A 16,530-nucleotide genomic window follows, 5' to 3' on the forward strand; every position below is an offset into this window, starting at 1 on the left:
TAGGACGAGATAGAGTTTAATTTTTAGTCTCAGAAGAAGAATAATAAATATAATAATAAGTTTAATAGGATAACAGTAGTCTGGCTTGCTACACAAGCCAGCCTAATAATAAGTTTAATAGGATAACAGTAGTCTGGCTTGCTACACAAGCCAGCCTAATAACAGCAATGTCGTAAAATGTCATTAATAGGAATTACTTAAATTTAAGTCTAATGGCTTCTCAGCATGGCCAAAAAACTTTTCAGTCGAAGTCGATGTATTTACTAACCAGCAATCCACCAATCGATTTCGTGTGCATAGTGTGTTTCGTGTAACGTTATTCTTTCTAGTTACGAAATGTAACGTTGTGCTATTTATCTGCCAGTACCTCCCAAAATATATATATATTTGTATATGTATGTGGAGAATTTTCTATAAACTATAAACTTGAGAGATAAAGGTGGCCTGCACCTCTATCAAGTGTATCACACTCTACCGCTTTTTGACAAAAAGTCAGGCTAACGACAGACCCTAAGTGATCCTCAAGTATTGGTCATGACTCATATATTAATGACATTTAATGTTAGTTACCTAATAAGATTCCAAGTATAATTCACCGTGTTTGTTTCAAGAAGCAAAAAAAAACCTACTTGTATAACAATGTCAAGCAACACTTGTTTTTATGTTTATTATAAGGAATATGGCACTGATTATCTAAAATAACATATATCTAATGTAAATCATTGGCTGAAATAAACATTTGTGTTTGTTTTTCATGTATGTGTCTTTCCAAAGGTGGTTTGTTTGGAATGCAAGCAAGCTCTCCCTGAAGGCATAAAATAAATGTTCACAATTCACATTGTCTACTAAATGTCTGTTTAAATCAACCTGGAAAGCCGGCTGGGTAATAGGGTATTACCCAGCCGGCTCCCTGTCCCTGTCTAATAGTAATAGGGTAAATACTTACCCTTTTTCCTAGCAGGAGGCAGCCGGCTTTCCAGGTTGATTTAAACAGACATTTAGTAGACAATGTGAATTGTGAACATTTATTTTATGCCTTCAGGGAGAGCTTGCTTGCATTCCAAACAAACCACCTTTATATATATACACCACCTATATATATCTATAGAATATATCTATATCTATATCTATATATATAGATCTATAGAAGTGAAATAGTAGTGATCTGTGTCCAGGTTGTACATATAGAAGAGTCATTCAACATGGAGGAACAAGTCTCTGTGGCGCAATCGGTTAGCGCGTTCGGCTGTTAACCGAAAGGTTGGTGGTTCGAGCCCACCCAGGGACGGTAAGCTTTTCTGTTAATCTTATGTTTATTTTCTTCTTTCAGTGATAAACACGATTGTCAAATTGACACAGCAAAACTCTTCATCCACACACATTTATACATTTGTTGTGGCTTACAGGTCCACTAGTGATGTCTTTGTTGTACACTTAATAAAGCATCAAAACATCTACAATTAACTAGCTTACTCCCTGTCTAATAGTGTGTTTTTATGTGTTTTTATAATACTGATTTTCAGTTGATGAAGAATCAAACAAACATTAAAAGCAAAACCAAAATAAAATGTATATTTAGATGCAAAACACACCCCACACTTACAAATGTATAGTGTAAATTGGCCAGGCATTAAGCCTGACACACTTGACATCCAGGTATTACAAATTATCAAAATATTTGGCTAGGAATTTGTGTTATTATAGTGTTATTACACATTTACTACTCTACTTGTTATTTTACTTCTTATGCTTTATTAAAGAGCGACATCTAATGTTGATAAGGTGTAACTACAACTACTGTCATTTATTCATTTGAAATAAAAAAAAATCATAATTGATTGTTTTATCCTTAATACAAGATAATACAGGTTGCATTGTGGAGGAGTGGGAAGCACGTACGCCTCACAGCAAGAAGGTCGCTGGTTTGAGCCTCGGCTGAGTCAGTGGGTGTTTCCGTGTGGAGTTTGCATATTCTCCCCGTGTTCATTTGGGTTTCCTCCGGGTTATCCGGTTTCCCCCACAAGTCCAAAAACATGCGGTACAGGTGAATTGGGTAGGCTAAATTGTCCATAGTGCATGTGTGTGATGAGTGTGTATGAATGTTTCCCAGGGATGGGTTGCAGCTGGAAGGGCATCAGCTGCGTAAAACATGGTGGATAAGTTGGTGGTTCATTCCACTTTGGTGACCCCAGATTAATAAAGGGACTAAGCAGAAAAACAACTAAATGAAACAAGATAATACATTTAAAATGGTTTGTTAGTTTTATCTTTTTAATATATTATATGTTTATATTTATAAGGCAAAGATATGGCTAATAAACTGTGAATATTGGTAAAAAAAAATTTTAAAAGCAGCAGCTATACTTTGAGAAAGATAAAAACATTAACTAAAAACATGATCCAAGGTATTTAATATTAGCCAATGGCAGAATTTGGAGTCATGATTTCAAATGCTATACACTGACAGTGATCACGTAAATATTTATGGAAACCTTTTTTGTAAATATATTTTGTAAACCTAAAACTGGCTTTTATGTCAATCTTCATAATGTGTCATTTGTGCATAATTTAGACCAGTGTTTCCCAGCCCTGTTCCTTGAGGCACACTAAGGGTACATATGTTCTCCTTGTCTGAGCCAATAACTTCAGGTTTTGTCTTCTTATCTTTTGGTGAGTTGATTCAGGTGTGTTTGATTAGGAAGAGGTTGAAAGTGTGTATTGTTGGTGTGCCCTCAGGAACAGGGTTGGGACAGACAGACTTAGGCTTTCTAACAGGAATCTTGTTTCTACTTAATGAAAGACACCAGGGGCCTTGACCACCAGGTCTCTGTGGCGCAATCGGTTAGCGCGTTCGGCTGTTAACCGAAAGGTTGGTGGTTCGAGCCCACCCAGGGACGTCTGATTATTTATTTCTTTGTCAATCAATTTTAGTAATTGGTATGAATGTTTTATGCACATTTTCCCCCATTCAGAATAAAGCCTCTGTTCTGTGAATGTTTGAGAGATCTGTTTCATTAGCCATACTAGGCTCTAATTAAATTCTAGAATTATATAAGAATTATAATTATATAAGAAAGTGTGAAAATATCTTGAACTTATATTACACACATTATTTTAGGTGTTTAACAAAGAAAAGTATCCACTGACTTTTAAGATAATGGAACAAGAAGTGCTAAAACACTGTCTGCATCCAAGCAAGCAACCTTGTTGCATTGCTACCTTGACAGGCAATGATTTCTCAGTCATTGTGTGACACACAAATCTACCTCTTCAAACCGATTCTTTAAAAGCACATTCATATACAGGCATTAATTTCTTTGTGAGTTGCAGCCTGAAACATATATATATATATAAACCCTGCAGGACTTTTTATAAATTTCGGACAAAGTTTCACTTACACTAGTAATTGATCCAAAATATTATGGATCAAAATCTACATTTTAATACGGAGCATGGTACATGCATACTAACACTCGTTAATCGTAATTATTGATAGGTGTTCAGTTTAATTGAATAACTATTCCTTTTATGAGGGCTCCTTTATACATTGTGAAAGAGTGACCTCTTGTGTTAGATTCAACGTAAAAACAACAAGTGTACATTTTCTTCGTGTTTTTCCTGTAGGGGGCGATAGAGGAGCATAGTTGACCGATTTTCTTTGCTGTTTGATTAACCAAAGCCTAGCATAGATATATACAATAGATGTCGCCTACCCTGTTGTTGTCTATTGGAATGAATGCGTCAATAGAGCCGCCGTTTTAGTACAGGGTAGTGCTCCTTTGAAATGAATGCACACATATATCTATGATTGGTAGTGTTCCCGGAGGTCAGTATGCAAATAATTATTTAATTACGAAACTTATAATTTTACATCACTTTTTTACTCTGATGGATCAGTCACAGTGACCGCACGGGCATTCCTGACAAAAAGCTTGTGTTTGTGTGGAAATGAACTATCCACTCTACCTATTGAATTTGATCTAATCCATATGCTGAAACACACCCTTCTCCTGCTTGCACTTCTTATACTAACGGAGGGAGTGGTCCCTTTGTGAATGAATCTCCGATTCTCTGTTATGAGCGACTCGTTCTCTAGCCGACAATAATACAAGTTTCTGGCACCGCAGCATCTCGTAAAAAATTATTTTGCATTGTTTGCTAATTTTATTCAACAAAACTAGCATAAGCCAAGTGTTTAGTGCGAGTTGGTGCTACTTTGCCTTATGGTGAATGCAGTAAGTGACTGTATTATCATCAATAACGTTACCCGTTTAGCACAAAAGTTCATAACGTACAAGAACGTAAAAAAACTAAACATTACCTATGAAATGATCTGCCTTTGTGCTTTGTTTTCTTTGTTTGCTCGTTACTACACCCATAGTCAAGTCAAGCATTTACTTCTGTCACCCTTTAAGGATAAACAGGAAAAAGATACAAAGAATGTGTCGATGTGTGAGGCATATTCAGTACACCAGGCATGCAGCATAGTAGAATACCGGGGTTGATCAAGCGACAAAAATTAGGACCAAGTTCTCAGGCTGGACATTTTCCCCATTGATTATGAAATAGTAATGAAATATGTACAAACGTAGTACAAATATGTACATCTCACATCTCTTTTTGAAAAAATAAAATAGAAATGAGAGAAAGTATATTAAAATCACAGGTATAAACAGTCGCAAGAAGTAAATAAGAGTAAATAAACATATAAAACATTCAAATTATTTATTGTTTTTTGTAGTTTTTCTTTTTCTAGTGTTACACAGTGTAGTATTATATTGTTTAATCTTATTAAACATCATTGGAAACTTCTAATTTCATTAAAGGTTGTTTATTGTGGACGAATGTGCTTTAGATTTTTAAAATACACTAACAAAATATTAAAATATTCGCACTGACAAAAACACAATACTGTTCACTGAACCCAACAAGGGCCTCCTAAGGCACAGGTGTCAAACTCAGTTCCAAAAGGGCCGCAGCCCTGCACAGTTTAGTTCCAACCCTAATTAAACACACCTGATGAAACTAATTAAGTCCTTTAGGCTTGTTTGAAACCTACAGTTAAGTGTGTTGGAGCAGGGTTGGAACTAAACTGTGCAGTGCTTCGGCCCTTTTGGAACTGAGTGTGACACCCTAGTCCTAAGGCATCTAACAAGTATTTATACAGTGGTTCTCAATTCCAACCCTCAAGTCTAAACTGTTCTTTAAACTGGGATTGTCAAAGTTTGAACAATTTGGAGTCTCTAAAGTTGGTCTGCAATCTTGACTTTACCAGGAGGCAAATATATATGAACAACAGATCTGACAATGTTCACTTGTGTGATGTTCACTCACCATTTTAACCATGATAAAGAAAAGCTGCAATCACACACTGGAGTCCAATCGCACACATTTATACTTCTATTTTCAGAGATTTTATTTTGCTCAGTGTACTGTTAGTCAATTAAGACTACAGTTTAACAATGTCCAGTCTGAAACTCTGCGGTTTAAATAGAAGATCAGCCCAGTACACTATTTGTTGTGTTAGTATATGATACGGTAATATAAAACAACATATTGTCTAACAGTAAAACCTTCACTGTGCTTCCATTTGGCTAAACAGACTCATAGTAAACCATAGTAAATCATAGTAAACACAGTATATGGCACTACTTGTTTGTTAAAGAGATTGCTTCACCCTATAATGAATATTCTGTCATCTTTTACTCAGCCCTTACTATGAGTTTCTTCTGTTATACACAAAAGAAGATGTTTTGAAAAATGCTGGAAACCTGTAACTATTGACATCCATTGTATTTGTTTTCCTACTGTGGACATCAATGGTTACAGATTTTCAGATATGTATCTTCTTCAGTGTTCAACAGAGGAAAGAACCTCATAGGTTTAGAAACACGTGAGTAAATAGTTGAGGGAGAACTCTCTCTTTAATTGAGTAAGGAGTCATTTAGAAAACTCACAGAAATGATGATCAGAGCTTCAGTTTGATTCACAGGATTTTATTTGACGTATTAGCCAACAATACATAAAAGCAGTTCAGCACAAAACAATTCAAAGAACAATTCATTACAAAACAATCATGAACACTTAATTATAAAACAATCAGTCTCTCTTATGACAGAACACCAGATTCATTAATGAGGTAGAAAATAGTTGAGCAGATCTTTGATGGCACTTTAGAGGAGAAAACTGTGACAGCACTGGACTGAAACTGAAAAGTAAGGTCTGAGGGGTTTGGAATGACATGAGGGAGTAATTAATAACTTTAACAGTCTTGTGAAATTTCTGGAAATGCTGCTGTTCTCCTCTTCGCTTCTTTAGTGTTTTCTAAAATGAAGAAAACAACACAAAGTTATTTCAGCAGTGATATGAAGGGCTGTCAAATAAGACTTGTGACTCTAAAAAGAGCAGAAGAGAAAAGAACAGGAATAGCATGAAGCAAAGAAAGACTGAAGATGTAGTTTTGTGCTCGGTGTGTTCCTCTACCTCCTCTTGTCTCACTGCTGCACAGGATTTGGGCTCGTTGGATTGAACCACCGGTGCTCTTCTAACTGATGTAACTGCAGTCGCTTCTCTGGATTGCGGACCAAACATTGGGAAATCAGGTCCAGGCAATCTGAAAAGTGACAGAGAGAGTGTGAAATATGTCTGCATACTCAAGATTCATGAACGTGTTTAAATCTTACAACATCAAATAACAAAACATTCACAATGAAAGGACTTTAATATCTACAGTAACCATTATATTGAACCCTTTTCTATTCGTGACTGACATTTTTTATTCTGTCACTGAGGCTGAGATTGTTCAGAAGAGTCTGCTTACCTAAAGATAAGGTGAGGTCTGTCTGGAGGTCTCCAATGATTATCGAATGCGTGTCGTAAAAGGCCAATCGTGTATGTAATATTTCATACAGGATGAGGCCTAATGTCCAGACGTATGCCGGGTTAGGAAAGAATGTGGGATCCCTCAGAACCTCAGGCGGCGTGTAAAGTAAGGCTCCTGTAAGAGAGACATTTTCAGAATTCAGTCATTTCATAAGACAATACTGTGACCAAAGAAACTCCCACAAAATGCCCACTCACCTCGATAATCACTGCTGTTGAAAGGCTCGCTGGTGATTAGCCGAGCACAACCAAAGTCAATCAGTTTGAGCTCTGATTGGGGTTGAGTCACCAGGATGTTCCCCGAGTGGATATCTCCATGGAAAACTCCACGCTCAGCGCAGAACTTGACAGCTTGGATCAACTGATGCATTAACCGGCGTGCGTGGTTTTCATCAATGTCCAATGAACTTCTGAGATAATAAGCCAAGTTCTGGGATGACTCGGCGTACTCCAGAAAGAGAACAAAGTCGTTCTTATTCTTAATCCAGTGGTGTAATGTGATGATGCTGGGACAAGGTGGGTCCTTCATCAACTTAAGCATGATTGCCACTTCTGCAAGCACAGGTTTGGAATGGCCATCCTAGAAAAAAAACAGATTTCAAAGATATTACCAAAGCAGAACGGCACAAAGTACAGAAACAAAAACTTCATGAAGTAAATAATCACTAAGCTCCTGTTTGGACACATGTTTGCTTGTATTTGAGCATTTAGTCATGCAGTTTAAGCTAAAAGAGGACTCTACATGTGTGTGTTCTGTCTGTGTGTATGACGCAATGATCATTTTTATCTGCATTAATGTTAAATGAATATTAATTAACTCCACAGCCCTACAATTATGTGTTCAAAACTAGTCTCTGGGTTTATTTCTTCCGCTGAACACAAAAGAAGATATTTTGAAGAATGTTGATAAACCAGTAAGCAGTGACTTCATAAGTATTTTCTTTTTCTACAATGGAAGTCAGTGACTCCCTGTTTCCAACATATCAGCTTTTGAGTTCAGTTTAAAGTGGTCCAGACAGGTACGGGACAAGTGAAGGATGAGCAAATGATCAGCACATTTTTACTTTTGTGTAATCTGTTCAACTTACAACGTCGAGATAACGGTCCTGTTCACGCTTCTTGATGTACTTCAGGGCAACCTGCGGAAAAACAACAACAAATGAAATGAAAGCCGACAAATGATTTATATTGAGTAATCAGGAGGAAAATGTTGACTGAATTTGAAAAATAGTTCTCTACCTTTGTTCTCTCATTAAATACGTGAGATCCCAGATACACCTTGCCAAAACTTCCTTCTCCAATCAGCTCTTTCACTTCAAAAAGACCCACCCTAGATCCTGAAACACAGAAAAACAGCAGGGAGATTTACTTGGATTGTCTGGTATGAAACAGATCAAATAAATGACTCGAATCCTTTAAATCTGGATCTAATGCAATGAGCTAAAAGCAGAAACTTCCATCAGAATTGCAGGAGTAAACTGATTACTAATTTATAATAATAAAAGGAAATGATCACTTACCAAGAGTGAGCCCAGAAGCCTCTTTAGGCTCTTCAAGAACTGACTCGGACTCAGACTCAGACTCGGACTCGGACTCAGACTCGGGCTCGGACTCGGGCTCGGGTTCGGGCTCGGGCTCAGGTTCAGGTTCAGGCTCAGGTTCAGGCTCAGGCTCAGGCTCAGGCTCAGGCTCAGGCTCAGGCTCGGGCTCGGGCTCTGGCTCAGGTTGTGGTGTAAGATGCTGGACTACATCTGTGCACATCACATCACAGCACAGGAAAGGACGCGTTGAAGCCTTCCATACTCTCTTGAAGAAAGCAGAGACTCTTTTGCCTTTCCTTCCTTTCTTGGGTTTTTCTAAAATGAAGAAAACAAACAGAAACATCTCCATGAACAGAGCTGCAGCTACAGCGCTCAGCATATTCACATATGCAGTACACCCCTTTTAGAAAATTAATATTTTTATCCATTTCTCAGTGAATCTGGGTAATATATATTGGTGCATTTGAACAAAACAGATTTATCAAACAGATTTATTTATTAAAATAATAATTTAGTCACAGAACATCTTTAGAAATGGAAAGATAATCGATTAAAGACAATTAATATCATGCAAAATATTGCAAAATTTACAAACTACAACATTTTAACAAAATTGTCAATATTTTTGTTTCCCTTAGATTTTTGCTAATTTTGCAAATTTTATTTAATATTTTCCCTGAACATATGCATTTGGGCTACTAATTTTTGAAAACATTATTTAGTTATTTTGTTAGATAAGCTCCAGATTTGGCTTCAGTTCTTACTAAACTAATGTACATGCACAAATATAATATTATAAAGCCTCTTATAGAAAATCTGAATTTAAATGAGAGATTTGTGGGGGGTGCACTCATATATGTTTAGCACTGTATTAATACACAACCAACAGTACATCAAATGACACTGTCTGATTTATAAGCTAAAAACAACAAAGCATAAAAAATAACAGACGGCAGAAATAAAATGAACCACATTCAGGATGACTCACCATCAGTCCCATCAATATCAGAGGGGTCTTGAACAGACGGAGGCGACTCAGGACAGGCCGAATCTGCATCCGTCATGTTCTTAATATTTGAGAGGTCATGGACACTGATTGGCTGAGGATCTTCCCAGACCTGGCCTGGCAGAAACACCAGCTCAGTATCAACATGACCTGTGAGGGCCGTCGAGGACTCTGGACGGGCCGGATCTGCATTCGGCACATCTGCTGTTTGCTTGATGCTGAAGGGGCCCGGAACACTCAACGGCTGAAGATCTTCACAGACCTGGCCTGGCTGCCACACCGGCTCAAGGTCTGCATGTGCTGCGACGGTCCTGGAGGGACCTGGAACAGGCAGGTGCTCGCAATCGTCGACATCTGACCGTGGTTCAAAGGGAACCACTCTGTTCCGGTCACAGCAAAGGAAAGGGCGCTTCACAGCCTTCCATGCTCTCTTAAAGAAAGCAGAGGCTTTATTCCCTTTCCTCCTTTTCTCTGTGTTTTCTGAAATAAAGAAAATGAACAGGGCAATATTAGAAAACTCTTTAATCACAGGTTTAAAATAGACAATGTGCTGTAAATTAGACATATAAAAGACAATCACACAAAAGAAACAACAATAATAAATGTATAACTATAATAAAAAATGTTTGAAAACTAAAATTAATTATGTGGAGTTGCAAATCATTTCTATGATGTAAAATGACAAACACAAGCTGACAAATAGTCGGTAAGTCATAAGACCATATTAGACATCAGGAAAAATCCTAAAAGCAACTATTTAGCAAAAATATTTTTCTGTTATATTATTATTAAGGAGAAAGTCAGAATGTGAGAATATAAAACCAACTTTACCTCAATTGTATTAATTCATCCCTGCATGAACAAATAAAGACTTAAATATAATATTCTCACTCAGTTTGCTAAAATATAACAAATATTCCTCCACACCATCAAAAACTAAGAAAATTACTGTGCAGATCTACACAAAGGATTTAAATTAAAGTAAAATTAAAATGATTTTTATCAGAAACATTAACAAGGCACAATTTCTGTTGAGTGGAAAGGAGAAACTTAAAAACCAGAATGTCATTACATATAAGAGCAGGGCTCTATCACAAAAATATACAAAACCATAACTACACACACAAAAAAACACATTACAATGAAGAGACGTTGCATATTTGCTACACTAATAACCTTACATGGCGATATATTATTATTATTTTATATTTTACTTCATAATTTACTGTATTATTAAATAATACGTGGGAATACACAGTTTTTGTAAACTCTCATCTCACCTGTTGGGCTTCTCATCACGGTAGAAGGTGAAGGAGAAGCCATCGTGTCACTTTGATGATTTTCGTTGACAAACTCAGTCGTGATCGTATTAACTCGATTAAAAAACGCAGCTGACGTGTTATTTGCCATTTGAGATGCAAAACAAGTCGCTAAAGTCGTTAAATCAATGTTCACTGTACTCGTTCGTTTGTCACTCTGAGTAAATTCTGAATTCTGTCCAGTGACGTAACGGCAATCGAATTCGTTCTTTTTATTCGTCATCGGTGGTGGGGGAGAGGGAGGGGGGCGCAGGCCGCGGGAGTATCCAAGATGGCGCTCTGATCGGTGAAGTTCGTTGATCGTGTTATGATATAAGTTCAGTCTGCACAAAAAAACAACCCAAACCCATCGCAATCTGTTGTCTGAGAGACGAGGCGACTTTTGCAGAGTATTTCTGTGCGAATCCTGAGATTTATGAAGATGTTCGAGGATTTCCTAGAGAAGACTAATTATAAAGAGCACATCTTTAATCAGTTTTTATTCCGTTCTTGTTTTCTGATTATTTCATTAAACATTTGTTGTGTTGTGCTTTTCACTTCATTTTTTCCTTTTATTTATTTACTTCCTTTTATTTAATTATTTTCCTTTATTAACATTTTTATTTATTTACTTTGTTTTAAATGTATTTTCATATTTTATCTGCTTTTTTTGGAGGAGATTGTCCATGTCCCACATGGTTGAAGAAAGAGGAGGTGAGTGTTTTTAATTTGTCATTAGTTTGTCTTTGGTTTGTCACTGTATAATGCTGTACGATGTTTGACTGATATGAAAAAGATCACAGAAGTTACCATGAAACAAAAAATATTTATTAAAAAGAGATTTTGATATATGTTAATATCAAAACAATTATAATGATGGAAAACTACTGAGTTGCTCAATAAAAACTGCAAGTTCCAATTGAAAGAGTGAAAAAAGTGACCAGTGAAAGTCCTCATAGTTGGGTATATCACTCCATATATCCATATTATTTAAGGATCAATTTTTGCATTAATATTAATTGTTTTTGTTGTTTTGTGTGTTCTTAATCAGTCCAGGACGTATATTTTATTAATAAGTACTGCATTTAATAAATTACTATTAAGTGTTGTTTTGTTTCAGAATTAGAATTTTTGCTTTTGGGATTTAAAAAAAATAAATCAACCTACAATCATATTATAGAATCTTCAATCTGTTTGCTAAATTAATTTAATGTGTAAAATTCCAGAAGGACACAATGTATATGTATATTTTTACAGCATATAGAGTTAAAGTCAGAATTATTAGACCCCCTTTTTATTTTTTCCCCGTTTTATGTTTAACAGATTTTTTTCAATACATTTCTAATCCTAATAGTTTTAATAATCTCTAATAGCTGATTTATTTTATCTTTGCCACGGTGACAGTAAATAATATTTTACTACATATTTTTCAAGACACTTCTATACAGCTTAAAGTGACATTTAAAGGCTTAACTAGGTTAATTAGGTTAACAAGGCAGGTTAGGGTAATTAGGCAAGTTATTGTATAACGATTGTTTGTTCTGTAGACTATCGAAAAATAAAATGTCTAAAGGGACTAATAATTTTGTCCTTAAAATGGTGTTTAAAATAATTAAAAACTGCTTTTATTCTAGCCAAAATAAAACAAATAAGACTTTTTCCAGAAGAAAAAATATTATCAGATATACTATCCTATACTATATAATATATCCTTGCTCTGTTAAACATAATTTGGGAAATCTTTAAAAAAGAGGAAAATATTTGAAGGGGGGCTAATAATTCTGACCTTAACTGTATATTTATGTTGTTGGTGCAAATTTTCACTTCAAAGAAAAAAAATCACAGTTTTATTAAAGTTGTGATCAACAGGAAACTTGCAGCATCTCATTTCTCAAATGCATTTGTGTTCTCGCAGTTCCAGTTTGCTCTTCCAAGGTAACCTGCAAGACCGACCAGTCACCACAAGAACACAAATCCATGAACAGACACAGCCACCATGGCCTTTGCTTCATTGCCTGCCCCATTATTTGCCTGATTTATTTTGGAAATTGGATCACGAAAATGGGACGCACAGTGGCGCAGTAGGTATTGCTGTTGACTCACAGCAAGTAGGTTGCTGGTTCGAGCCTTGGCTATGTAAGTTGGCGTTTCTGTTTGGAATTTGCATTTTCTCCCTCCGGGTGCTTCGGTTTTCCCCACAGACCAAAGACATGTGGTACAGGTGAATTGGGTTGGCTAAACTGTCCATAAGGAATGAATGTGAATGAGTGTGTATGGATATTTCCCAGAGATGGGTTGCAGCTGGAAGGGTTTATGCTGGATAAGTTGGCGGTTCATTCAGCTGTGGCGACCCCAGATTAATAAAGGGACTAAGACGAAAGAAAATGAATGAATGGACCGCGAAAATTAAATAAAATAACGTTATTCTTCAGGCGTAGAAAAACTGAGAAGAAAAATGACAAAAGATAAGCTCGAAATCATTTTAGCATCGCTTTTAAGTGCTAATGATGATGGCAATCTAATAGCACATTTACCGAAAATAGGCAAATACAGATTAATACACGTTGTCTACTTATATAAAATATCTTATTTTTTCCTGAATTTACAGACCTGTTTTTTGGTCTAAAATGCATTTTACTGAAATGCAATAGTACTTAAATGTCTTTCGCTGACATATTTTGTACATTGGTAATATATATTTTTTCCTGAGACATGTTTATAAAAGGGTGGTGCAATAGGTAGTGCTGTCGCCTCACAGCAAGAAGGTTGCTGGTTCGAGCCTCGGCTGGGTCAGTATGGCGTTTCTGTGTGGAGTTTGCATGTTCTCCCTGTGTCTCCGGGTGCTCCGCTTTCTCCCACAGTCCAAAGACATGCGGTACAGTTGAATTGGGTAGGCTAAATTGTCCGGGAGATGGGTTGCAGCTGGAAGGGCATCAGCTGTGTAAAACATATGCTGGATAATTTGGCGGTTCATTCCACTGTGGCGACCCCAGATTAATAAAGGGACTAAGCTGAAAAGAATGAATGTTTATAAAAGTTATGTCTTAATTGAATTAAGGAACAGGGAAAGAGACTGAAGGGTATAATAAAGTGTATGTCTGGGTATTAACATTAACCCAGTATTTGTTGCTTCCCTTTTTCTTATATTTTTTTATATTAATATTTTTCTTATTTAATTTATATTTTTTGCTTATTGATTTTATTATTTATGGATCAATTTTAGCATTAATGTTAATTGTTTTGTTGTTGTTTTATTTTCGTTTTCAATGAGTTATTATAGTTTTTAATGAGTTAAGGATGTATCTTTTATTACGAAGTACTGCATTTCAAGAGTTCCCCCTCAAACCCTGCAGGGCACCGGACCTCCAGGAATGAGATTGGTGATCCCTGATTTAGAGCAAGGTAGGGCCCCAAAATTATTCAGCTTATAGTCCCCAAATGTACAGGGCCGGCCCTGCATCCCACATAGCAAACAGACTTGGCCCAAATGTGGCCTAATTATCCCACATAGCAAATGGACTTGGCCCAAATGTGGCCTCATTATGGCACTGCTACCGTGTTGCCGGCACTGGCATGCATAATATTGGGGCACGGGTACATATACTAATATGTACACTTTATTTAATTAAAGTAATTTCCTGATTTTAGGGCATTTTTTTGCTTTGAAATTAATTAAAAAATGTCTGTAATAAAATCTAATCAATTTTATTATAAGAATTTACCTGTTATTTTTGAATAATTTCAAAAAGAGAAAATATTAATTAAATGCAACGTGATATTATTATAAGAATTTAGCTGTTATTTTTGAATAATTTCAGAAAGAGAAAATAATTAAATCCAACGTGATTAAAATGAGCATTTTCAGATTAGCCAGGGTCACACAAGTCGCCGAGGACCAGCTGCCCTCGCCGGGGACACGAGTGATGAGCGCCCGTCATGACCTGGAGGTAGACATGTCAGCAATTTTCAAAGGACATTTATAAATACGCACAATCTTTAGAAATAAACAGCGGATTTGAGTTTTAAACAACTACATTCTCGCGTGAACAACCGTTAAAACTTTATTTCATGGTACGTATTTGATTATTGTATTGGTTCTGTTCAGTGTGAGATTGAATCGGATTGAACCGTCTTTGTATTGAACTGTTTGTTGGGAGATCGGAAATCTTTTTATCGCACGTGTTCAAAAGCTTATAGTCATCAACATGTAATTAGTGTATAGTGTAAATGCGTGTGGCTGAGTTATAGCGAAATGCTAATCAATCGTGTTGGTAATTACACAAAAATGCAATTGGTTTCGGGTGGGATCCGACTCTTACAAATCACTTAAGTGAGCCGATTCCTAGAACCGAACCGAGTCACTCGACTCAAACAACGCCTACTCGCTTCAACGCGGAGATGTCGTGGTCTCATCCAAACGGATTTATCGGTAAGTGTTGAAATGTCCAACTTTGTTAATTAAATAATTGTTATATATTTCTGTATAGCATGTAATTCACCAAGTAACTTTAGCTTATTTTGTCTATTTATAAACGAAGTTACCAAATCACTTTATTGTCACATCATCGGCAGTAGACAGCGCTTAAAGTCCAGCATCTTCACGTAGTAACTGTCTTGACTAGTGCCGTTGGGCGACATTGGTCCTGGGAGCACTGTACCAATGTGGCGGCGCTATTGACGCATGCTCAGGGTCTGTATGCGATATCTAGGGTTTATATCTATGAAAGCCTAGTAGGTGGCACAAATGGAGACAAACTATATTACTTATAATGGGAGAACAATAGATGTAGAGCATTTTGTAGCATCCCTAATTTGTTTTCATACCTAAACGGACGATAAAGTACACGCAAATGTTGTCACTCTATATGTTGATTGCTTGTGACCATTTTTAGCATATAGAAGTATATAGAATAAGTGTATTCTATATACTTCTATATGCTAAAATTGGTCAGATAGTAATCGGCCCGAGCTCGAGATATAAGGGTTTTGTTGAGGAAAAGGATAAAGTTAAACATTTGTCTTTAATTCAACAGATAACGTGAAGCTTTATGACAAAACAATGACAATAACAAGTCAAAGCCCTTGGTAGATGAGGAAATTTCCTGCCATCAGCCCAGTTTGCTTAAATAAATGCTGTGGTGTCTTTAAGAATGTACGTTAAGCATTGAAAAGATCTACTTAAACAATTGACGCAGTTTTTAAACCAGATCTGTAAAAAGTCACACCCCTCAATGTGTGATGTCCTCTAATTAAAGGCTTCATTAAAATAGTGTGTACTTATGAATAATAAGATCGATGAGGGTTTTTGAGGAATAGTATAGTCCGCTAGCTTGTTCATGGAGACAATATTATGGCTTCTGTCCTGTAGGGGTCTTTGTAGCCGAAATAGCTCAGTTGGGAGAGCGTTAGACTGAAGATCTAAAGGTCCCTGGTTCGATCCCGGGTTTCGGCATTTTGGCTACGTTCGCATCTTAAGGCTTTAGTGCTTAAATCAGATTTTTTTCTCACATCTGATTTAAAAAAAAATTTTGCATGACATGACTGTTCACAGTCACACTGCTCTTATAAATGTGGCCAATATCAGATTTGCAGTGTGAACAGATCATGGTCCTAAACTGATCCGCTTGCGCAGAAGTACAGATACAGAGTGCACAAAATGTCTAATTATGCACACATAATAACGTTACTGTATGAAGTAAACACGTTGTCGGACCATGCTTATATGATCATTGCCCCTTTCAGACAACCATGGTGTATTTCATGAACTGTAAAGTTTTGTTCTGCTACTACTAATTTGTATTTC

The 16,530-nt window shown here is 36.5% G+C and overlaps 1 protein-coding gene and 3 non-coding genes across 4 annotated transcripts; 3 read left to right on the forward strand and 1 right to left on the reverse strand.

Annotated features, from left to right (window-relative positions):
* Positions 1-1,214: 1,214 nt before the first annotated feature.
* trnan-guu (transfer RNA asparagine (anticodon GUU)) lies at positions 1,215-1,288 on the forward strand. The gene has a single exon. It is a non-coding gene; the product is annotated as a tRNA-Asn (tRNA).
* A 1,535-nt stretch (positions 1,289-2,823) lies between these two features.
* trnan-guu (transfer RNA asparagine (anticodon GUU)) lies at positions 2,824-2,897 on the forward strand. Its single transcript has one exon. It is a non-coding gene; the product is annotated as a tRNA-Asn (tRNA).
* Positions 2,898-5,975: 3,078 nt separating this feature from the next.
* LOC100150353 (uncharacterized) lies at positions 5,976-12,357 on the reverse strand. Its single transcript, XM_087306943.1, has 9 exons — positions 10,710-12,357; positions 9,412-9,909; positions 8,403-8,738; positions 8,122-8,219; positions 7,971-8,021; positions 7,081-7,462; positions 6,821-6,997; positions 6,484-6,613; positions 5,976-6,324 (listed from the first exon to the last, which is right to left on the reverse strand). Exons 1-8 carry the CDS (start codon positions 10,969-10,971, stop codon positions 6,495-6,497), a joined length of 1,923 nt encoding a protein of 640 aa, XP_087163069.1. The 5' UTR covers positions 10,972-12,357; the 3' UTR covers positions 5,976-6,324; positions 6,484-6,494.
* A 3,749-nt stretch (positions 12,358-16,106) lies between these two features.
* trnaf-gaa (transfer RNA phenylalanine (anticodon GAA)) lies at positions 16,107-16,179 on the forward strand. The gene has a single exon. It is a non-coding gene; the product is annotated as a tRNA-Phe (tRNA).
* The last annotated feature ends 351 nt before the right edge of the window (positions 16,180-16,530 follow it).

This window comes from Danio rerio, chromosome 23 (genome assembly GCF_052040795.2).
Source record: "Danio rerio strain M-AB ecotype USA chromosome 23, GRCz13ab, whole genome shotgun sequence".
Lineage (NCBI taxonomy): Eukaryota > Metazoa > Chordata > Actinopteri > Cypriniformes > Danionidae > Danio > Danio rerio.

Coding starts and splice junctions, on each gene's coding strand:
- LOC100150353 (XM_087306943.1), bottom strand. CDS start 10,971: ATGACGAATAAAAAGAACGAATTCGATTGCCGTTACGTCACTGGACAG. Junction 7,463..7,970: donor AGGACCGTTATCTCGACGTT/GTAAGTTGAACA, acceptor TTTTTTTTCTAG/GATGGCCATTCCAAACCTGT. Junction 6,998..7,080: donor CAACAGCAGTGATTATCGAG/GTGAGTGGGCAT, acceptor TCTCTCTTACAG/GAGCCTTACTTTACACGCCG.